We start from the raw sequence: 23,005 nt of genomic DNA, 5'->3' as shown, positions 1-23,005 counted from the left end.
GTCCTGTACAACCACACCTCTACAGCCTTACATGTCTCCTCACCTGTTAACTGCACAAACAGCTCCACATGCTGTTAACCTGCAGCTTGGTGACACCCTTGCCATCTCATATTACCTCACCCACAAGTAGCCAGTCATTCACCATCTTAGAATGACATATGGAGCCACCTGGATGCCAGCTACAAGACTTCAAATACACAGTTCTGTTTGTGCGTCCTGATTTTTGCTCATGAAGTATTATCCCTGCTATCTCATCCAGTAGTCATGTATGTCAGTTGGATGCTATCATCAAAGAACCATAGACACCGCTCTGGACACCACTTGACACTGACATTTATTTAGCCAAATACCAGCTCACAGTCTCCAGGTTCAGGTCTTTGGTGGTTTTATTTTACAAAATCTTTGAGGGTACAGGGCAAGGAGATGGTTGGGCTGTAAAGGCTGGTGGCTCTAAGAGGAGGGAGAAACAGGAGTGGTAGCAGATGCCTGTGATTCCAGCACTCGGGAACTGAGGCAGGAGAATCTCAAGTTTGAGGTTAGTCTGGACTACATAGGGAATTCAAAGCCAGCCTCGGCTGCATAGTGAAACCCTGTCTCAAAACAAAAACAAAACTGAAACAAAGGAAAATGTCAAGCATGGTGATATATGCCTTTAATCTCAGGAGGTAGAGGCAGGAGAATGGGAAATTTGGGGTCACCCTTAGCTACATAGTTCACAGGCAGCCTGAGCTACACAAGATCCTGTCTCCAAAAAATAAAGGTGGGGGAGGAGGGGAGCATCTCCTCTGCCACAAGGCCAAAGGCCATTTTGTGTACCTTCAAGAACTGAGTGGAGACACTACGCTAGTGCTGGTGGTGGTAGGCACAGGACCTGTGGGGAAGGAGGCCGTAGGCGATCCCAGCAGAGGTCCAGGGAAAGACATAAGATGGCTGACAGGCCCTGACAGCACCACAGGTCCCAGGCCCTGGTAGAGATGGGCAGTACCTGCAGTGCCCAGTGTCAAGCCTGGGGCCACCTCTCCGCAATTCCCACTACTGCTGCCACCAGCTACCACCATGAATCCACCAGCTGGTCCTTCAGCCGCTCCTGCTCCGGCCAGACTTGAGCCCCGCTTCTTTTTCCCTTTTCCAGATGCCTTGCGGTTCCTCGTCTGGATTCCATCTTTCCTCATGGTCAGTGGGCGGTTCACCTGTAGAAAGGGAGACGACAGGGTTACCAAATCCAACCCTTTGTGCTAATATATCTGGGCTAGGGACAGCCTCTTAACGCCACTTTTTAACAACAGGGAATTGGTTCAATGGCTAGAGTAACATCCCCAGTGTGGGATGGGGAAGTGAAACCTGGGGTTGTATGGCCCTGATCACAGCTCAGAATATCCTGCTGTACTGGTAAGAGGCTTAGAGCATGGGAGTGAAAGGTAGTGGAGGTGACAAGGAGAGAGAGGACAGATGGAAGGAAGCTTGAGGTGTCAGCCGTGGAAAGGGGGAGGAGAAGCAAACACAAGTTCTGAGAAGAGAAAAAGGAGCAAAGAGGGAGGAAGCAAAGGCAGAGGAAGATAGCTCAAGGTAGATGAGGGCTGGGTGAGGAGCTGGGAGTGCGCTGTGAGGGCGGAAGAGCACAAAGGCCAGCACACCTGGTGCAGCTTGTAGTAGAGGCCGCAGGCATTGCACACCGGGTCTCCACTGGCATTCCTCCGCCAGAGGGTCGTGGTTGTTGTTTGACAGTTAGTGCATTGGGTGCCTGCTCGCTTGCTGACAATCTGAGAGATAAAAACACAGGACATGAGTGCTTGGGGGAGGTAGAAGTCAGGGACAGGGCCTTACAGGGCCTGAGAAAAGAGTTGAAGGGGTGAGAGGCATATGGAAGGCAAGGGTTTCCATCTGGGATTAGAAATATATCCATCTGTTTATGTATCTATGTATGTATATATCTATGTATCTATCTGTTGAGACAGGGTTTTACTGTGTAGCCCTGGCTATCCTGGAACTTGCTCTGTAGACCAGGCTGGCCTTAAGCTCATAAGGGATCCACCAACCTCTGCCTCCTAAATGCTGGCATTAAAGGCGTGCACCAGCACTGCCCAGCAGGGCGTTTATTTTATAATCTATGTGAGATTTCTTCTATCTCTAGTTTTCGACTTTGACTACATATCTTGGAAGAAGACAGAGGTGTAACCCTGGCACTCAAGAGACAGGAGGACCATAACAAATTAAAACCCAGTGGAGTATACATAGCAACCAGACCACCCAGGACTATATAGCAAGGCCCCATTTCAAACAAAAACCAAACCAACCAACCAACAAACAAACAAATAAATCAGAAAAAAACCCCACCAAAACAAAAACACAAGAATCTTTTGAGAAGCTATAAAAATTCCTGGAGCTGGGGGTATAACACTGCAGTAGAGTGCCTGCCTAGCAGTGCATGAGGCCTTGGGCTCCATCCCTAACACAAAAATGAACTCCTGTTGCCCAGTTCAATGAAGTAATCACTTCTGGAAGAAGGGACCCTGGGAGTTTACAATATGAACCCTAAGTAAACACCCCTCTGTTAAGAGTGAAGGTGAAGGCTTCCAGGCAAGTTGAGGACAGGGTTTCTGTTTGAAGCCTCAGATGGGGGCTCCAGTTCTAGGTAGGTAGCAGGGTTCCTGCACAGGAAAGGGATGCATGGTCCCCTATGGCGAAAGGCTGAGGGCAAGTATGCTATGTGTGGAGACAAGTATGAGTTGGATGGGGTTCTTATCTTGGGCAAGAACAAGTCTCCTGTCCTATCAGGCAACCTGTAGTCTTACCATTCGCTTCTTGGGCCGGATGAGAGGCCGGTTCTGACCATTCATCTTGTGATACAAGCCACAAGCATTGCACAGGTAGTGACCTGTCCTGTCCCTCCGCCACAGTGGAGTAGCCGTTGCTCCACAGTTCACACACTCTCTGGCCTCTGGTAGATGGAGAGAAAAGGAAGCAAGGCTCAGCTTAGCTTCGTTGTGAGTCACCTAGCCCAACTCAACCTCCTGGTCCCTTTTTGAGAGCCTTACCACAAGGAGCCAATGGTAGGCTTCCATGAAACTTGGGGGAAGAATAGGCTGCTGAGCTGAGAGGGCTCCCAGTGGGAGAGAAGAAAGGACTGGGAAAGTCAGCTCCCCCATAAGCACTGCTGGTGACAGGGAGTGATGTAGGCAGTGCAGTCCCCAGGGTCAGGAGGTCTGGACTCAGCCGCTCCGTCTTCAAGGTTTCCAAGAATGTATTGTTGTTCTTCCCATCTGGGTCTTCCAGGGTCTGGGAAGGGGCATCCTCATGACTGGGACATACAGTTGAGGCAGGGTAGAGCGCCGTCTTGCTATAGGCCCAGCTAGCATAAGGTGAGCTCCCTGGGATTCCCTCCATACTGTTGAGCAGCGGGTACACCTGAAAGACTGTTGAAAGGGTACAGATAGGGAAAGAAAAGAACAGCAATAAACCTATAGGCAATCCTACTCTTACAGTGAAATGGTGGTGTTCATCAGTCCCAACATGGCGGCTAGTTTTTCCGGTCTTCCTACAACAGTCTCTTCTCTGGGTGACTCCTGAGTTCTATGTCCCTCTGGTCACTTTAGCAAGGACAATCCCCTCCATCCCTTTTTGATCTATTGAGAGTGGGAGGCTGCAGGTCAAGTGACAAAGAAGGCAGCTTCGTACACAGTTTCAGCCTGGCTTCTCAGTGTGCTCACTCCAGTATGGTGGACCGAGAGGGAGGACTGGTGTTCCCAGACAAACAGGGGCAGTACATCCATCCACAGAGCTAACTTCTGAGGATGACCTCCTCAAAGAACTGTGACCAGCTAATCTTCTCCATGGCAACCCTGACAGCTTTTGCCAAGACAGCCACCCAGCAGTTACCTGGGGAGTGTCTGTAGGCCTCAGCTTCTCTGTAGTAGGCCAGTGCCGTGGCTGCTGCCGTGGCTGCATTTGGAGAAGTGGAGGAAGATGCTGTATCCAAACTCTCAGGCCCAGAGGAAAAGAAACCCGCTGAGTCTGATGTCGAGGACACCAGGGCAGAATCCACAAACTGGGGCAAGGGTTCTGAGGTTCCCAGGGCCCCTAGACCAGGAAAATCCATGTGGACACTGGGGTTTAACCTGTGAGGACAGGAAGGGTTGTGAGACACAAAAATCCTCTCTTCCCTCCTTTCTTTCTCTTCCTCCAAGTCTGTCACCTGAAACTTTATGTCTCCTTTCTGGATCTCAGATTCTTTTCCTGTCTTCCCTTTGCTCCCTCCCTAGGCTGCCATCTCTCCTGTCTCTTTCCCCATTGTCCTTTTCTACCTCTCTTCCTGTGGGCTCTTCCCCATCCTCTCATTGCCTCACTCATCTGTCCCTTCCCTCCACCCTCAACTATTCCCTCAGCTGGCTGCCAGAGTCCATCCTCTTCCTCAAGTTCTATCCCGCCTCCCGTCCCCCTCATCCCCATGTCTTCCTTCCTTCTTCCCTCCTTTTTCCTTCCCCCTTTCCTCTTTCCGCTGTCTTGTGTCCTCTTCCTTTCTCTGTTCTTCCCTTCCCTCGCGCCCCTTTCCTCCTGTCCCTCCTTTTCATGTACCACATTTCTCTTCCTCTTTCTGTGTCTCTTTCCTTCCTCCTTTCCTTTCCTTCTAACCTTCCTCTTTCTCCTCCTACTGTGAGCCTTCAACTCTCTTTCTCCCATTCTTCAAGGCCACCTCCTCTATTTCCTCTTCTTTTCTCTCTTCCCCTTCCTTTCTCGCCTATAGAGGCAGACTGCAGGACCAAGATGGCTTGGAGCCCTTGACAGCTCCCTTAGGAGGTTGGGGTTCACCCTTCTGTGCTCCCCAACTTCATCCCTATCTGTTGTATCTTGCCATCTGACTTTCTCAGAAACCCCATGGTTTCCGGCTTTCTCCCCTCCCCCACCTCAGTTGTGTCTGCAGACAGAAGGCCCCATTAGTTCCTCCCTGCTCTATGGGGGGGGTCAGTACTCCTGCCCCCACAGCTTATCTCTGCCATCCCCGCCCAACTTTTGAAATCACCCCAAAGCTACTGGCTTCCTCTGAGAAGAGTGACAGGTGGGTGGGGAGAAGGGTCTGTTTTCAGGAACCTTCAAGTCTCACCACTCCCAGACCTCAGTTTCCCCACCTGCTATATTGGAGGTGATACCTGAAGCATGGAGTGCTGATCCTTTCCCCTTTCCCTCTGTCTATATTGCATGGCTGTTTCTTTAGCTCTGTCTGCCTGGGTCAGTTGTCAGTTGGTCTCTCTCTCTCTCTCTCTCTCTCTCTCTCTCTCTCTCTGTTTCCTTTCAGGGCTGACTTTGTGTGCTTATACAGCTCTCTCTCTCTCTCTCTCCCTCTCTCTCCCTCTCTCTCTCTCTCTCTCTCCCTCTCCCTCTCTCTCCCTCCCTCCCCCCCTCATATGACAGAGGACAAACATGGGTGTTGGTTCTCACCGTCCACCTCCTTTTTTAGAGGGTCTCCTCTATTTCCACTGTGTGTACCAGAATAAGCCTGTAAGCTTCCCGTGATTCTCTTCTATGTCCCTTTTCCCAAAACTATGCTGAAACCACAGACGTGCGTGCTACTGTGCCAATATAGGAGCTGGACATCAGGATCTTAGTCAGCAAGCAATTTAGCCTCGGAAGCCCCTCCCACACTTCTCGGGTATATCTTGCCCTCTTTCTATGCTTTTATGAATTTGTGTCATGCCCTCCCCTCTTCTTTGGCCATCCATGTCTATCTTTCTCTAATATCTTTCCATCTTTATTCATATTTGTTTGTCTCTTGTGTCTTTCTCAGCTTGCCTTCTGTGTTGTTTCTCTTGCTTCCTCCTAGACTATGTATTCCTGAACGTCTCTCAATCTTTCCAAGCCTGTAGCTCTTTCTGCCTCCCAGTGCCTCTTCCAATTTCTTTTTCTGAACCATGAATTCTTACTATTCTTATATCCATCAATGTGCCTTACTACACACAGTTTGCGGCACAGGAAAAGGAGTCAAAGCCTGTGCCTCTGCCCTGACAGATTGATGGCCTTGTAGGGAGCGGTGGAAGTAGAATGCCATCTTTCCTACCTATGCGTAGATTGGAAAGGTCTGGGCCCAGGGTGGGGGACAGTGCTGGGGATAAGACAGCTCCTGATTGTGTCTGTGTCCACCATCAGCTCAGAGTCCCCACCTATTTGGGCAGTGGCTGCTCTCTCTCTCTCTCTCTCTCTCTCTCTCTCTCTCTCTCTCTCTCTCTCTCTCTCCTCAGTTCACCTACCTTCCCCCCTTTCCTCTCTCTAATTCTTTGTCTCTGTTTTCCCATGATTCATTCTCCCTCTGTCTAGTTTTCCTTCTTGCCTTTCTGTCTCTGCCTCCTCCTTGTTTTCTGTCCATGGCTCTCCTCCTTCTCATGTGATCATTCTGTTCTCTCTCTCTCTCTCTCTCTCTCTCTCTCTCTCTTTCTTTCTCTCTTTCTTTTTCTCCCCCTATCTCTCTGTCTCTGAGTCTGTTTTATCTTCTTGTGTTTTATGCCTCTTACTTTCTCTCTCAGTGTCTCTGTCTCCTGCTCCCCAGTTCTCTTTTTGTACCTCTTCTCTCTCTGTCTCGTGTTGGCTTCCTGTCACCAATTCCTCATCTCCTCACTCACCCTCAGATTATCCATCCAGCCCCATGGCCTGCCCCTGGACTTCTCACCTTTGGTGGGTGCACAGTTGCCCACCCCTCCTGAAGCAAAGGCCCACCCTCGACCTCAGTTATCACTCCCCCGACAGAGATAAAGTTTATCTCAAGGCTGGGGGATATGAAAGCTGCTTATCAGCTGCCTCAGTAGAGAAAGTGCTGCCCTAACAGGAGGCACAGCAGCTGCACCTACAACTCTCCCTGGGCCCAGCCCCTCACCCCAGGTAACAGCCCTACCCAGCTCTCTACAAGGCACCCATGGGGACAAAGGGGCAGAAGCAGGACCCGGGGAGCAGATGTGGTACTCAGGGGGTTAGTTTGAGGTAGAGTTTGAGATTCAGAAGTTTGGGTATATGCTATGGAGTTTAAGGGAAGGAAATAATTGCATTTAAGAAGTAAGGAAACAATTGAGTTTAGAAGTTCCTTGAGTTCAGAAATGGGTTAGGAAACCAGAGGTGCAGTTTGCCAGCTGCCAACTTAAAGACGGAGTTTAAAGGTTAGAAGTGGATTCTGGTGGTCATGGGAAAATTTGGGAGAGAAGTTTTGTTCTTTTTCCTGGGCAGTAATTGGGTGTAGGAGCAAAATGGACCTGGGTAGTCAAGACCGTGCCTGTTATCTAGACACAAATTCTGGGAAGACAGGAAGAGTGGCAAGAGTCAAGCCAAGAGTTGGGGTAGAGAAAGTGTGGAAAGAATGGGCTCCAGTGGGCAGTCAGCCCTAGGGAAGACGGGCACAGGGCGGAGGAGGCATTGTGACAGAATAGTTGTGGGGAGCAAACTTAGTGTTTAAAGTAACGAACACATTTTGGCCAATAGATAGGGGGAAGGAGACAGTTTGGGGAGGTCAGAGGGACGATGCAGGGAACAAGCATGAGGTCTGACAGGCCACAATGGGAACGGGGATTAAAGTTAGGGTTTGACACATTGGAGACAGGTGTGGTCAGCAAGAAAGAATGGGGTAGAAACAGAGGTAATCACTTGGGAGCAGGAATACAAGTCTTGTGGAATTGAAAGTTTTTTTTTCTTGTTTGGGAGAACAGAGAGGTAGAGACATGTTTCAATTAGTAGAATTCCGATTTGATGAGATAGGAATGTTGGGGATGAAGGCATAGGGTTTCTAAGCAGTGGTATATAAAGGCCTGCGAGGATGAAGAGAGAGCTAAGGGGTCAGAAGGCATAGATATCTTAGAAGAAATGGAAGAACAGGAAGAAGTTGGGGCAGATAAAAGTCGAAGTTTTGGCAAGGAGAGATGGAGGTTGGAAACAGAAGTCTGGGGAGCTGTGGAAGAATTGGGGGATGACCTAGGTTTTAGGGGCAAGCTGTGGGTCAGAGAGGCTGGAGCAGGCTTGGGGAGCAGGCTGGGTGTTGCCTTGCTGGAGGGTCTTTGGGAATTGAGACTGACCTGCGCTTGTTGATGCAGAAGGTTCAGCACCTTAGTGGTGTGGTGAGGTCAATGTGATCCCAAGGGGAGTCCTCGCTGGCCTTGGCCTTTGAGTCTCCCTTCCTCCCTCCCTCTTGCCAGCCCGCCCTCCCTCCCTCCCTCCCACCCACCTTCTCCCTCCTCTTTCCTCCCCAGGGAGTGGCTGGTGCCCCAGTGGGTGGGGCAGCACAGGGGAGGGGGTGTGCCGCCTCCTTGTGGAGGACCTCTTAGGTACTAGTCCCTCTTTCCCTCCTCTCTATCCTGTACATTGTTGGATCCCCCTTGCCTTTTGCTTCTGTGGAGTCCAGTGTCCAGTCAAGTCTATGAGCTCTTCATCAAGATATATTTCATGCTCTATTAGGTTTTTCAGTGAGGAAAACCCCTACTGTGTACCAGGCTATGTATGGGCTAGACCTGTATATGTATGATCCCTTCCTGAATGTTGGGAGAAGTGGGGGTGGGAGTAGGGGGGTGGATATAGCTGTACCCATTTTGCAGGTGAGAAAAATGAGGCTGAGAGTTTTGGGAGCATTTCAACCAGAGCCTGTGGGCCACCTCTATGATCCAGTCTGGGGTACTAGGCCAGGACTGGTGGAATAAGGGTACATACACTTGTTTAGTGCTTGGGCTTGTGCCTGGGGCTTACGCCAGCTCTGGCCTGCTCTGGGGCAGCAGATAAGTCTTATCAGATGGAGGCGACTGTGGCTGTTGGTGCCGCAGTAACAGGCTGTCTTGGGGTTAGGGGGCAGGGTGGGGGATGCACACAGGGACAGTGCCTCAACTCCTTGCCCGCCATACGTTAGAGGCGGGAAATTGAGGTGACACCCAGAGTGGACTCCCCTGTGAGTCCCAGAGGATTGGGGTAAGATGGAAAACAAGGATGGTTAAGTAAACGAAAGAGGCAGGGACAGGGGTTGGGGATTTAGCTCAGTGGTAGAGCGCTTGCCTAGCAAGCGCAAGGCCCTGGGTTCGGTCCCCAGCTCCGGAAAAAAGAAAAAAAAAGAAAAAAAAAGAAAAAAAAAGAGGCAGGGACAAAGATAGACAAACCGAGATAGAGGTGAGGAGGCAGACACAGAGAAGTAGGAGGAGGCAGAAGGAGGACACCTGGGAGGGAGAGACAGGGAGGGAGGGAGGAGAGAAGGAGAGAGGGAGAAGAGAGAGCCCGAGATGATAAGATGAGCATAGAAAAGTAAAAGACACAATAGAAGCAGAGATGGACAGAAGGTGAAGGAAAAAACTAGAAATTACAAAGGGCTAGGGCACAGGTGGAGGCATGAAGACAGAAACGATGGAGACAGGGAGAGCGATTCAGAGCCAGAGTCTGAGACAGTGAGCTGTGTGTGTGTGTGTGTGTGTGTGTGTGTGTGTGTGTGTGTGTGTGTGTGCGCGCGCGTGTGTGTGCACGCATCTCTGTGTGTGCGTGTGTGTGTGCGCGCGCGCATCTATGTGTGTGTGCACGCGCGCATCTCTGTGTGTGTGAGAAGTTGGCGCCATTGGTATGAGGATGTGGCCGTTGTGATCTGCATAGCTCTGCTGTCAGCCATGTTGAAGTGATACCCCAACCCTAGTAACTGCATGCTTACAACCCATCCCTACTTTTGTCTCTTGGCCCACTGGTGCCTCACTCTGACGAACAAACCCTCAGCAGTAGATTTTGAGCACTGCTCCTGCCTAAAATGATCGAACACACACACACACAGGCACACATATATACACACAGGCACACACACACACATAGGCACACATATATACATACAGACACACACGCACACACAGACATACGCACACACAGAGACAGACAGACAGACACACACACGGCACTGAACTTGGATCCTCACAAGACTTTCTGTCAATAACCCTGGAAATCCCTCAGATAAGCCTCATTATTCATCTATCCGTTCTACAGCTGGGGAGACTGAGAGCCACTTGGGGAGAGGCAGGGAGGAAGTTCTGAGTCAGTATGGTCCGTCAGCCTGCCTCCCAGCCCATTCCAGAGGAGTTCATCTTCTCATCGTGGTTCCTTCAGAACCATTGTCCCCACGGGCTTGAAAAATGGGAGGCTTTGTCCACTTACTGAAAACAGAGGCAAGAACCAGCAACCACATCAGACTGGACTTTTAGCTTCCTGATTGTGAAACTTTTAGCCTCTAGCTATTTCTTACTTATTAATAGCTAATTCATTCTATCCTCTCTTTCGACCTCATTAAAGTCCATAGCATCCCATTCGTTTCTGTAGCATAAAGATTTCCTAACCTCCATGGGATGAATTTAAAACTTCACACCTGTGATTGCAGTCCCCTTCATAGTGGCCTCCTTACTAAACTGTAGAGAGCACATGAGCACTGCTGAGGGGACACGAGAGCCTCACGAGCGATGCACGAGAGCCGTGGGCATGTTTCTACCCTCTCCTCTATCAGAAAGCCAGTTGCCAACATCAGATACACGCTGTAATGTAGTTGCCAATTCTTCGATGAAACAAACGAGGAGCCACAGTGAGTACAGGAGAATAAGAATGGGAGGCTTGTTTAAACTGTGTGAGAGTGGCTCTATGGTGTCTTCCTTTGTAAGGACACAGATTCAAGATCTGCAGCAAGCCAGCGAGCCATCCAGATATAGTGGGGAGACCTAGATGGAGTCATGTATGAGTTACCATTCTCCCTCCTGTAATGGGGTAACAAGGACAACTACTTCTGTATTGGGGACAATGCACGAATTTGAATCCATGTTAAGTGGTCTGACTGAGTGAATCTGAGTTCTCGATATATCAAATATTCTGTTGTTTTTTTTTATTTGAGTACTCATGGGAAGCTGAGAGCCAAGTATTCTGATTTGTCTACTGGGTGCTTATTGCATGTGTTAGTCGCTCTTCCCTCCCAAGTAGCATGGCTATGGATGAATTCGAGCTGGAAAGCTAACAATGGGCACCCACCAATAGCCATGCTAATATTAACTCTAAGCTGATGTGAACGTTAATGCTGATTCCAACACTAATAGCTAACACTATCTGAATTCTAGTCTAAGACTACTATTATTTTTGTAGTGCTAGGAATGGAACCTAGTGCTTCTTGCATGCTGGCCAAGAGCTTTACTAGTAAGCTACGTCCACACCCTTTTTTTTTTCCTTTTCTTTTTTTCCGGAGCTGGGGACCGAACCCAGGGCCTTGTGCTTGCTAGACAAGCGCTCTACCACTGAACTAAATCCCCAACCCCTACGTCCACACCCTTAATGCTAATTCTTCTTCCTTCTAACTCAGAGCAACAACCTCCAATTCTCGTCCTTGCCCCACACTAGGAATGAACTCAGGGCCTTGCATACATCCAGTAGGCGTGTGCTTTGCCAACCACCCTACACTCCCAGCTCCTGATCCAGCCAGAGGTTTGACCTGCAGGAACTAATGGAGTACCAAGAGAAGCGGTATTAGTTGGCAGGACCCAGGTGCTATGCTAAGTCCTTTTTTTCCAGGCGTGGTTTTACTACATTCTCATCAGGTCTTTGTAGTCTATCACCACTCTCCCTGTCAGACTAGAGTCGGGCCACAGAAATGAGACTCTCCAAGGCCTCAGCAACTCCCTTCAACTCAGTGATTGACTGCCTAATTTCTGGGCAAGCAAGTCATCCACTGTGCTTCAGTTGCTGGCTTAGAAAATGGTTATAATCATAGACCGTCCTTACCCAGATGTAGCTAATCTCCACAGTGCCTTGCTGGGCACATCATAAATGTTATGCTATGTAAACAATGGTTCTCATCACTATTTCATACTCTTAGTGGCAGAAGTGGTGAGTCTGGGGGTGAAGTATGGGGACAGCCTCATTGGGAGGGGAAGGCTAGAGGCATGTCCAATAAAATGGTGCAGTGCTAGACTCACATCCCATTTCTTCATTCCCGGAGGTGACAAAGGGCTCAGTAAAGGAAATGAAGGGTGGGGAGTAGGGTGCCTCTGAGGCCAGGCCTCACCCCATTCCCTCCCCCATCCCTGTGGAGGGGGTACAAGGCCCAGAAGTCTGTGGCCACAGTTGAGCCAGCAGGGAGGCAGCTGGGAAGACATAGATAAGGGAATCAGCGGGGACCAGGCTAGGCTTGGGGGAGCCCAGAGCCAGCGGGGGTGGGGTGTCCGGCTTGAAGCATCTTCTCTGTCAGGCTTCCATTTGAGACCTATGCTAATGTCCTCTCTTACTCAGATCCTTCCTTGACTGTTCTTCTCAACCTCTTTTTGAGGTTCAGGAGCCTCTATTTGATTCAAGCCACAGCACTAGGTTATCTATCTAGGTGTCTTTGAGACCAGAGTTCATCAGAGTGGGCTAGAATAAGACTCACTTCAGTAGCACTATACAGAAAGCAGCAGCAACCAAAACCTGACCAGGGAGTCATGTGTCTGACTTTGGAGTACAAAGTGTTGCTTATTATCTCAAGAATTACTTTTAATCAAGACGTAGCAATACTACGTTTATGGCATAGCTCGATCATGTGATGCGTGCACACAATACATAATGGTTAGATTGGAGTAATTAGCAGACCCACTTCCGTAAATGCCAAACATTTCTTAGAAATGGAAAAGTTGGTCACATAAAGGCAGACTAGGGGGGTTGGGGATTTGGCTCAGTGGTAGAGCGCTTGCCTAGCAAGCGCAAGGCCCTGGGTTCGGTCCCCAGCTCTGAAAAAAAAAAAAAGAAAGAAAAAAAAGAAGGCAGACTAGGATAGTAGTCATTAGAGGCTGGGAAGGGAAGTCAAATGTGTTCTAGTGCCTTATAGCCCAGTAGGGTAACTAGTTTGTAACACCCAGCCAAATGTGATATTTGTTATTACTTAATGATGAAAGAAAATAACACACAATGGACATGGTAAAATCTCAATCCTGGAGATGGAGGCAGGAGGATGGACTATTTCAATGTCATCCTTAAGTTATATAGTGAGTTTGAGACCAACCTTGTTTTGAGACCTTGTTTGAAAAAAAAATAAAAGTGGGGATGTGGTTTAATTCCCAGTACTCACATAGGGGCTCACAAACATCTATAACTCCAGTTCTCAGAGAGCGAATGCCCTACCTCACCTTCATGGGCACCCACAAGGTCCATATACATTCACGTAGGCAAAACATTCATATACGTGGAAAAGAAACTTTAAATTAAAGCAGCAATAACAACGAATAAAGTAACTAATAAAGTGAGTTCCCAGTGGTCTATACTGTTTGCTCTAGTCCTTTCTAATATTTCTTTCAGATCCAAGTCATCCAACCCCATAAAGCCACCAGTGCTTCTCATAGCTCTTAGAATTCTTCCTTTTGCTAATTTTCTGCTTTCTTTTGTTTTTGAAACAAGGTTTTCACTGTGTGGCTCTAGCAGACCTTGAACTTAATTATGTGACCAAGGCTGGCCTTGAACTCACAGAAATCCGCCTTCCCCTGCTTCACCTACTGCTAGGATTAAAGACATGAGCCACCTTGCTTGGCTCTTCTTCATCTTCTTAAAGGGCTATTTTAGGTTTATTTTATGTCTGGTATCTACAAAGGTCATAAAAAGACATTGGGTCCCCCTCAAACTGGAGTTGCAGATGGTTGTGAGCCATCATGTGGATGCTGGGAATTGAACTCGGGACCTCTGGAAGAGCAGTCAGTGCTCTTAACCTCTGAGCCCTCTCTCTTAACTCTAAACTTTTCCATTTTTGAGCTCATTTTACATTTAGAATCTAAATTACAAAAATATGTAATTTTTTAAGGAAAAAAACAAAATGAAACTAGGTGGCTACAAATAGTAGGTAAAGGGTGTTAAACTCTTTAGAGTTTAACAAATTAATTAAGAATAAACTTGCACACAGAACTGAAGGACTAGGGGTGCAGCTCAGGAATAGAGCTGTTGCTTAGAATTTGTGAGGATCAAGCCTCAAAACACACACACACACACACACACACACACACACACACACACACACAGACAGCAACTTTAATTCTGCGCAGTAATCAATTTTTGTTCCCTTTGGTTTTGTGTGGCTTTTATTTCGGTAAGAAGCAAACAATAACGAAGAGAAGCCATTATGATTATTGCTATTATTACTTTGAGACAAGATCTCAGTGGACTCCACTTGGCCTCAAACACAACATTTTCCTGCCACTGACCGCCAAGTGCTGGGCCCACAGGTCTGCCCACCACGCCCAGCTCTCACTGTAACTGTCCCTTTCTTCTACCACCAGGCTATTGAGAGACCTGAGTGAAAGAAACTGGAATCTTCCCAGGCTTCTCACCCCAGGAGAAGGGAAAAGGTAGGATTCCAATGCCAAGGGGAAGAGTTTCACATAATTCTGAAAGTTTATCAGACCACCAAAGAGATCAGAGCCCAGAGCCTATAGTCATATGTCAAAGATGGCAGTCCCGCACCTTTGACCAGAACTGCTTAGTTATGGGTAATCTTTTTTTTTTCTTTTTTTCAGAGCTGGGGACCGAACCCAGGGCCTTGTGCTTGCTAGGCAAGCGCTCTACCACTGAGCTAAATCCCCAACCCAGTTTTGGGTAATCTTGCACTCTCTTTAAACCCAAACCTCTTGCAGGACCCTAGAAGACAGACGAACCATTTCTTCAGCCTCAGATTTTTATTTTTAATACGTATTTTTGTATCATGGGCCTGTTCTATTCTCTTATTATTTATTTATTTTTGGTTTTTTTTTTTAATCTTATGTATGTGAGTACACTGTCGCTGTCTTCAGACACACCAGAAGAGGGCATCAGATCCCATTACAGATGGTTGTGAGCCACCATGTGGTTGCTGGGAATTGAACTCAGGACCTCTGGAAGAGCAGTCAGTGCTCTTAACCACTGAGCCATCTCTCCAGCCCTATTTTTGGTTTTTCAAGATAGGGTTTCTCTGTGTAGCCCTGGCTGTTCCAGAACTCACTCTGTAAACCAGGCTGAGCTTGAACTAACAGAGATCTACCTGCCTCTACTATTTCCCCTGGGATTAAGGTGTGCAGCACCACGGTCCGGCTTACCCCTTACCTTCAGCTTTTGATGTTGCTTTCTGAATTGCCAAGCGCAGTACAGAATATAATACTAATGGTGCTTGACCCTCAACAACCCCAATCCTGCCCCAATCTCAACATGTTAAGACCTCCAGTGTCACAATTCAAGTACCAATGACCGTGTCTGGCTCTTAATCAGGTGAGCAGACAATTGAGAAAGATATTCAAATCAGGAATATGTAAATTTATGCCTTTCTGTCAAAGCTTCTTAGCTAGAAATAGCTTTGGGAACCAAAGTTCTTCATCCTTAAACTGAAGCATGTTCACGGGGAGCTTCAAACTGCCATTAAGGTTCGAGAAATCAGTAAGGCTAAAAATAAACAGACTTTTTCGTATTATCGTAGTCTGTCCTGCAATTTAGATGTTCCTTTTAAGAGTGTCTCTTCTAACACAGACAGGCCAAGTGGTGCTTCTGTCTGCCCCTCCCTGCTAGAAGTACAACCACCATACCTGACACAAGTCACCTTTTATAGCCAGACAGTACAGCAACTCATTTTCCAAAACATGTGCTATACTAGAGGAGTTCAAAAATCTAGTAAAGTAGCTGTTATTAGGCATGGGGGTAGGGAGTAGGGGCTCTTCCAACTTAATGACAATGAAATCAAGCCACAAAAGGGGACACTTTAAGCAAATCCGAATCGAACAAGGAGGTGGAATGGGTTGGGGGAAGCATGAATGGAGAGCAGTTCTGAATTCGACACACGACTAGGTCTGTAAATAGAGAGGTCTCACTGTAGCTCAAGTAAAGGTGAAACTCACTCCATGGGCCACACTAGCTGTGAACTCAATCCTGCCTCATCCTGCAAGTCCTAAGATCAGATCGACAGGATCAGCGCATATGCCACCCTTGGGGGTTCGGGAGACTATCTGCATACACAGTACAGGCTGGTCCTGATCTTGAGTTTTTTTATTTTTTTTTTCTTTTTTTCAGAGCTGGGGACCGAACCCAGGGCCTTGCGGTTGCTAGGCAAGCGCTCTACCACTGAGCTAAATCCCCAACCCCCTGCTGGTCCTGATCTTAAAAATCTTCCCACCACACTCATTAGAGTTTTAGCCCGTGTCACCACACCAGACACCCTTTTTTTCTCATTCAGAAGAAAGGTTACAATCTACGTTTTTTTATTAGCTACAGGCCCCTGTTTTTCCTTCCTTCCTTCCTATCTACTTCCCCGGCCCCCCTTTCAGAAAAGGTCTTGACATGTAGCCCTGACTAGCATGGAACTTACCTTAGATACCAGGCTGATGTATCGCAAGGAGAACTTGCAGTGATCCTCCTGCCTCTGCCTTCTGAGCACACGAATTGCGGTTGTGCTTCACTACACCCAGCCTCTGCAGTTTTTTCTGCAGAAGCATTTTGAGCTGGGAGGAGTGGACTATTTTCCCAGGAGTTGTTGGCATTCCTGATTGAACATGCTGACCTTGAGATAAGGGTGGCCCCAGATAACTTTTTTAAAATGCATGAAAAAGGATGGTCTAGAACATGCTTTAAAAAAATGACAAATTCAAAGAGCCCGGTTTGTGGTGGGAAAGGAATGCGTGATATTTTCAGACAAACTAGGAGTCCAGGTTGCCTTCAAATCTGCTTTGTAGCTCACGTTGGATTCTAGATCCTTGTCGGCTTTCGGAGAGCTGGGATTGTAGTCTTACACCATCGTGGTCAGTTTTTATGCAATTTCAAGTGTTGACACTAGCCCCCATAGTGTATAAAAAGTAGAAACTTTTTACATCTTTTTTTTTTTTTGGTGGTGGGGGGTGTGGTAGAGACAGGTTCTCTCTATGTACTCCTGGCCATCCTGGAATTCACTCTGTAAACCAAGTTGGCCTTGAGCTCAGATCTGTCTCCTTCTGCTTCCCTGGGATTAAGGCGTGTGGCACCACCACCCAGCCAAGTATAAACTTTTAAATTTTTTATTTCCTCTGTGTTGTATATGGTGTTAGTATGGAGATTAGAGGACACCTTTCAGAGGTTGGTTCTGCCAAGTCGATCCTACGCATTGAGCTCAAATACTCAGACTCTACTCACCAGCCTTCCTTATTAAAACATATTGGAGAGGTGGCTCAGCGGTTAAGGACACCTACTGTTCTTGCAGAGAAGTTTGGTTTGGTTCCCAGATAGCACATGGTGGCTCACAACCATTGGGAACCCCAGATCCGGGGTATCCTGCCCCTTCTTCTGATCTCCATAGACACTGGTCAAGCACCGACCAAACAGATGTACATGCGGGTGAAACACCCCCAGACATAAAATACATTTAAAGTTTTTCTTCTAGGGGGAGCCCAGACAGGGTTTCTCAGTGTAAATAGCTCTGGCTGTCCCAGACTCGCTTCATAGAGCAGGCTGGCCACAAACTCAGAGATCTACCTGTCTTTGCCTCCCAAATGTCAAGAAGGGCAGGTTTCTTGGGCTGGTTCCTCTCCCCCTCCCGCAACCCCTTTTTCTTCCATTAAGTGCTAAAGGCAAGGTTGAAAACCCAGGAGAAGGCAAAGACCAGGAAAAGGAAGACGAAGCGGCATCTGGGGTCTCCTACCCACCGAGCCACTTCTTGGTCCCATTCTTTGCTTTTTGAGAAGGGTTTCCCTCCAGGAGTGTGGGTGCCGCGTACTTTCTCTCTAGCTGTTCTCCGTAGTGTGCCTCACAGAAGCCATTAAAGTCAAACGTGGTGCGAAGGTCTCCAGGAGAGGTCTGATATCCATCGTCCAGAGCAAAATGGAGGAAAGAAGGGAGGAGCATCCAGAAGGCACTCTACGCATGTCCTGGTTGCTGAGCAGACCTTGGTCATTCTGTCGCGTTCATACGTCTTTATACTTGCGACTGATGATGGCACTTCTCAGAACCAAATAAGCTCAGAAGAAACTTCCGGGTAGCACACACCTCCGGTAGCAGTGTATTGGAAATGGGGCAGTCAGATTGTTGTACGTTCCAGGCATAAAACTTATTCTCAGCATCACCTGATTTTAAACAGTGAGTTGAAGATCAGCCTGGGTTACGTGATATTCTGTCTTAAAGAAAGGGATGAAAGGGGAAAAGAAAAAAGAAGCACAATATACCATAGAAACACAATAGGGAAATTCTCAGAATTACACACCAAGAGGAAACGAGGTCCTTTTGTAACAGTTAAATTTCCCAGCATTGTGTCCATGGGTCATTTATTTGGGATCATATATGACTAGGCCTTATTAGGTAGATTTAAATACCATTTGCCTTTCTTAATTATGGCCAGTTGGGCTGAGGCACCAAGGGTCTATTAGAGTTCGGCTTTATAGACGACGTGACAAGTCAGGGGCAGGAGAGAGGGCTCCGAGTTAAGAGCCTTCATACTCATCTTGCAGAGGACCTGAATCTGGTTGCCAGCATCTTAATCTTTAGTTTACTCGTATGAGAGCGCTTGGCCTACATATGCGTATGTATATACTGTGTTCAATACCTGTCTGGTGCCCTCAAAAGCAGAAGTCCCTGGATGCCTTAGAACTGGAGCTACAGACGGTTGTGAGTCCCTATATGAGTAGTGGGTCCTTTGTAAGAACAATAAATGCACTTAACTTGTCATCTCTTATTCCCCCCTAAATAAAATAAATCTTAAAAAAAAAAAAAAAAAGCACACACGAGTCACTAATCCAGGCTTCAAGCAGTCAAGGGTTGATTACTGGGCGGCAGATTCTGCTTTTTTATTATTCTTTTTAGTCTCTTGTCTCTAAAAGAGTGGCTCCCCTGAGTTGCCTGGTCCTTTTAGAAGGGCCGCTGATATCCTCTGGACTCTAGCTGAGCATGAAGAGTGGCTGTCTTTGCAGCCCTTTTATCTTTTCTGGTTTTGGCCCTTAAGGCTTGGCTGTGGGACGCTGAGAGCAATCCCAGTATCCTTTTTTTTTTTTAAAGATTTATTTATTTAATGTATATGAGTACACTGTCGCTGTCTTCAGACACACCAGAAGAGGGCATCAGATCTCATTACAGATGGTTGTGAGCCACCATGTGGCTGCTGGGATTTGAACTCAGGACCTCTGGAAGAACAGTCAGTGCTCTTAACCGCTGAGCCATCTCTCCAGTCCCAATTCCACTATTCTTGAAGTGAGAGAATTGGGGCTAACTTTGTCATTTCTTTGTGTCAGGGATACTTTGACCTAGAAAGACCCATTTTCTATACCATAGCTCTCATTAGAAAACACTTATTTTGGGGTTGGGGATTTAGCTCAGTGGTAGAGCGCTTGCCTAGTAAGCGCAAGGCCCTGGGTTCGGTTCTCAGCTCCGGAAAAAAGAAAAAAAAAAGAAAAAGAAAAGAAAAAAAAAGAAAACACTTATTTTAGTACAAAAAAATGTATTCTTTTTTTTTTCTTTTTTTTGGAGCTGGGGACCGAACCCAGGGCCTTGCGCTTGCTAGGCAAGCGCTCTACCACTGAGCTAAACCCCCAACCCCCCCAAAAATGTATTCTTTTGAGCAGAATTTATAGGTGGACATAATTTTAGATTGATTAGTGGCTCATCCTAACAGGGAGCGAGAAAGGAGATAGATGGGAGGAGCCTTCTCGAAGGTGAGTTTTGGACATTTGACAAATCTTAGCTGTATGTTATTTTGTTGTGTTTCTGGGCACTGAACCGGTAATGCAGGACTCTGGCAGAGACGAAGCTATGCTCCAGACATTGTGTCTTTTAGTCTGATGATCAGGCTGTTGAAACAATGGGCCCCCTAAAATGATGATCTCCCCCAGAAATCTCATTTAGAAGGACACCAAACATAAGGGGACCTTGTCTCCTGTCTCCCAGAGAGATTTGCCATAGTTCTAACAAGTGATCAGGATAATGCTCGCTGGGTGGGACACAGCCTTGACCCAGACTGCTTTAGATGTACACAGCCATGGCCTTCATTTAAACATTCAGGACTCCAAAGACAGAGCTGAGGAATTTGTTAGATGACTTTGACCCTCTTCCCAGTGTGGTCACATTGAATAAATCTCCCTTTTTTGCTTTCCACTTTGGGGGGGGGCGGGATTGCTGTTGAAATAAGGTCTACGTGTAAGTCCAGGTTGGCCTGGAATTTGGTATGTAGATCAGGCTGGCCTTGAACTCACAGAGATCCTCCTGCCCCTGTCTCCCAAGTGTTGACACCATCCCTGGCCTATGTTCAACTTTTTTTTCCTGAGATGATGTTTTTCAGTGTAACCAGCCCTGACTGTCTTGGACTTGCTTTGTAGACCAGGCTGACCTTGGACTCAGAGAACCACCTGTCCCTGGAATGCATACACCACTATCCTGCTTGTTTTCAACTTCTTTAAATTTATTCATTTATTTTAATCCATATGAGTACTCTGTCCCTGTCTTCAGACACACCAGAAGAAGGCATCGGATCCCATTAGAGATGGTTGTGAGTCACCATGTGGTTGCTGGGAATTGAACTCAGGACCTGTGGAAGAGCAGTCAGTGCTCTTAACCACTGAGCCATCTCTCCAGCCCTTTGCTTTCAACTTTTAATTTGGCTCTTTGAATTGGTTTTTGAAGATGAGTGGCTGGATCCGACTTGGGGCACAGATTGTGAAACCCAAGTTTGGTAACAAAATGGCATTCGTGGATGAAGACACATTTTGGGGGTGTCTACTAATATTGTCATGACCCCAGGGAGAGAAGAAAGGAAAAATGGAAGTTTCCAGATGTACTGAAGTCCTTTACTCCAAGGACATTTTTCTCCTTCTACCTCGGCAACATCAGCTGCTTCCTACCCCTACCCAGTGAAGCAGGCAAATGAGTTTGGACTTAGTCTTAGATTCTCCCCCAAATCTGACTCTTGGAAAGTCTCTCCTTGGAAAGCTCTTCCTGTTTGCCTTTGGGATCCTTGGAGAAGTTTGGAGTTCTTTTCATTCATTCTGTGCTGCCATTTGGTGACTGACTTTGTTTTAGATGCTCTTCTGTTGAAGACCGTTGGGTTATTGTTATAACACAGAGAATGGTGGCAGAACAGAGAGCTCTCAAATGCAATGGAGACCTGAGCAGAATTCAAAGTCAAGGCACAAATTCCTGTGACCGGAATCTTCTCAGAGGTACATTATGTTTCCTCTCTGTCAACTGGAGGAGAGAAGGGGGCTTGACTTTTTAGAGTTATGAGTGTCTTAAAGAGAGAGGCCCAAAAAGTTGAACTATCTGGGGGCATTTGTCAGGTAACAGGAAAGATTGGGGTGATCTTGAGCCACTGGGGTTCAGTGGAACCATTGGGAATGGATAGATATGAATATCATGGCTTATATAACCATGAAAATATTATCTGTACTACTTTGGTAGCCTAGAGAGAATCAAAACTGACTGGTTTTTTTATAAACAATTCCTAAGACAGCGATGGGGTGGAGGGACAACAATCTCTGCCCCTGGAGCTTCTGAAGAAAACCCTGGCCACTTCGGTTTTGCTTTTTTGTTTTAAACTCACTGTGCCTGGATAATCATGGTTGGCGTGCCTTCCAAAAGTTTGAATATTTGTTCATGTGAATGTGTTTAGGGTCATTTTATACGTCATAAAAGCAACTGATTCTGGCTCTATTTCTTAAAGCTAAACTCCAAGGATTCAGAAAACACAAAGAAGGTCTGGAGAAATGGCTCAGTGGTTAAGAGCACTGGCTGCTCTTCCAGAGGACCTGGGTTCAATTCCCAGCACCCACATTGCAGCTCACAACTGTCTATAATGCCTGTTCCAGGGGATCTGACACACAGACATACATACAGGCAAAACACCAGTGTATATAAATAAATCTTTTAAAAAAACATAAAGAAAAGGGAGTTCATTTCTAGACTTTACCTGGGCAATCATAATAAAATATTATTGTTTTGGTTTGGGCTTGGATTTGAGACAGAGCTGACTTAGAACTTGCTATGTAGACCAGATTAGCCTTGAAATTACAAAGATCCACCCATTTTGGCCTCTGAAGTACTGGCATCAAAGATGTGTGCCACTACATCTGGCAGAAACATTAATTTTTTAAAAAATTAATTTATTTAATTTATATGAGTACACTGCTGCTGTCTTCAGACACACAAGAAGAGGACATCAGATTCCATTACAAGTGATTGTGAGCCACCATGTGGTTGCTGGGAATTGAACTCAGGACCTCTGGAAGAGCAGTCAGTGCTCTTAACCTCTGAGCCATCTCTCCAGCCCCAGAAACATTAATTTTAAGCTTTCATTATAAAATGATTTGGGCCTGGTGCTTTCAATTATTAATTATGAGGTTGAGAAAAAATCTGATTATGACATTTATGAAAGAGAGCTAAACATACTTTTATTGGATATTGAACATATCTGAAGAGCGTTTACTAGAGAAACTTAAAAGTGTACAGTGAAAAGATCGATTTCAGGGTTGACCTGTACCCAGAGATGCTTTGCCTCCATTTGTTTCAAATGTATTGACAATGTCTAGGGGGCTAACTTTCACTTTGAAAGAATTACTAAGAGATAATAAACTAATAAACGTGTTGTAAATAATGTGCTTTAGTATGTAAATGTGTTGTTAAGTGTTCTGTATCCCTGGTTCTTTTTTTTTTTTTTTTTTGGTTCTTTTTTTCGGAGCTGGGGACCGAACCCAGGGCCTTGCGCTTCCTAGGTAAGCGCTCTACCACTGAGCTAAATCCCCAGCCCGTATCCCTGGTTCTTAATCTCTCTGGTGGGGGGATATGACGACAAGGCTCAGAAGAAACTCTGAGGACCAATTAGTTTGAAAAAAAAAAGAAAGGTGGAGTGTTCCAAAGCAGGGTTCTTATTGGTCCCTGCAGGAGATGGGCTTATTGAATCCTGGCTTGGGAAAATGAAGTAGAAACCATATGCAGCCCCTTTTGATAATCTCATGGGTTTTTATGGCAAGAATAGATGGGGAACGCTCCATGTTTCGATGAGTTCTTCTTTCTCCAATGACAGCTCCTCCAAGGATGGTCTTACTACAAAACAAGAAAGGCTCTCCTCAGTTAA

The 23,005-nt window shown here is 46.7% G+C and overlaps 1 protein-coding gene and 1 long non-coding RNA gene across 4 annotated transcripts; one reads left to right on the top strand and one right to left on the bottom strand.

Moving 5' to 3' along the window:
- Positions 1–309: 309 nt before the first annotated feature.
- Positions 310–16,481, bottom strand: Gata1 (GATA binding protein 1). 2 transcript variants are annotated; one of them, XM_063279819.1, is made up of 6 exons: positions 16,295–16,481; positions 3,877–4,115; positions 3,036–3,413; positions 2,793–2,938; positions 1,635–1,760; positions 310–1,190 (listed from the first exon to the last, which is right to left on the bottom strand). In XM_063279819.1, exons 2-6 carry the CDS (start codon positions 4,094–4,096, stop codon positions 819–821), a joined length of 1,242 nt encoding a protein of 413 aa, XP_063135889.1. In that variant the 5' UTR covers positions 4,097–4,115; positions 16,295–16,481; the 3' UTR covers positions 310–818. The 2 variants fall into 2 exon arrangements, with proteins under 2 accessions (XP_063135889.1, NP_036896.1); NM_012764.2 differs by lacking the exon at positions 16,295–16,481 and adding an exon at positions 8,043–8,135 and having other exon boundaries at positions 313–1,190.
- LOC102554502 (uncharacterized) lies at positions 5,421–22,197 on the top strand. Of its 2 annotated transcripts, XR_005498388.2 has the most exons (4): positions 5,421–6,864; positions 14,247–14,315; positions 20,956–21,095; positions 21,596–22,197. It is a non-coding gene; the product is annotated as an uncharacterized LOC102554502 (long non-coding RNA). The 2 variants fall into 2 exon arrangements; XR_362382.5 differs by having other exon boundaries at positions 20,956–22,197.
- Positions 22,198–23,005: the final 808 nt, after the last annotated feature.

This window comes from Rattus norvegicus, chromosome X (assembly GCF_036323735.1).
Source record: "Rattus norvegicus strain BN/NHsdMcwi chromosome X, GRCr8, whole genome shotgun sequence".
NCBI classification, from domain to species: Eukaryota; Metazoa; Chordata; class Mammalia; order Rodentia; family Muridae; genus Rattus; species Rattus norvegicus.
The sequence above is the reverse complement of the archived record's forward strand: the minus strand, read 5'-3'. Positions and strand labels throughout refer to the sequence as shown.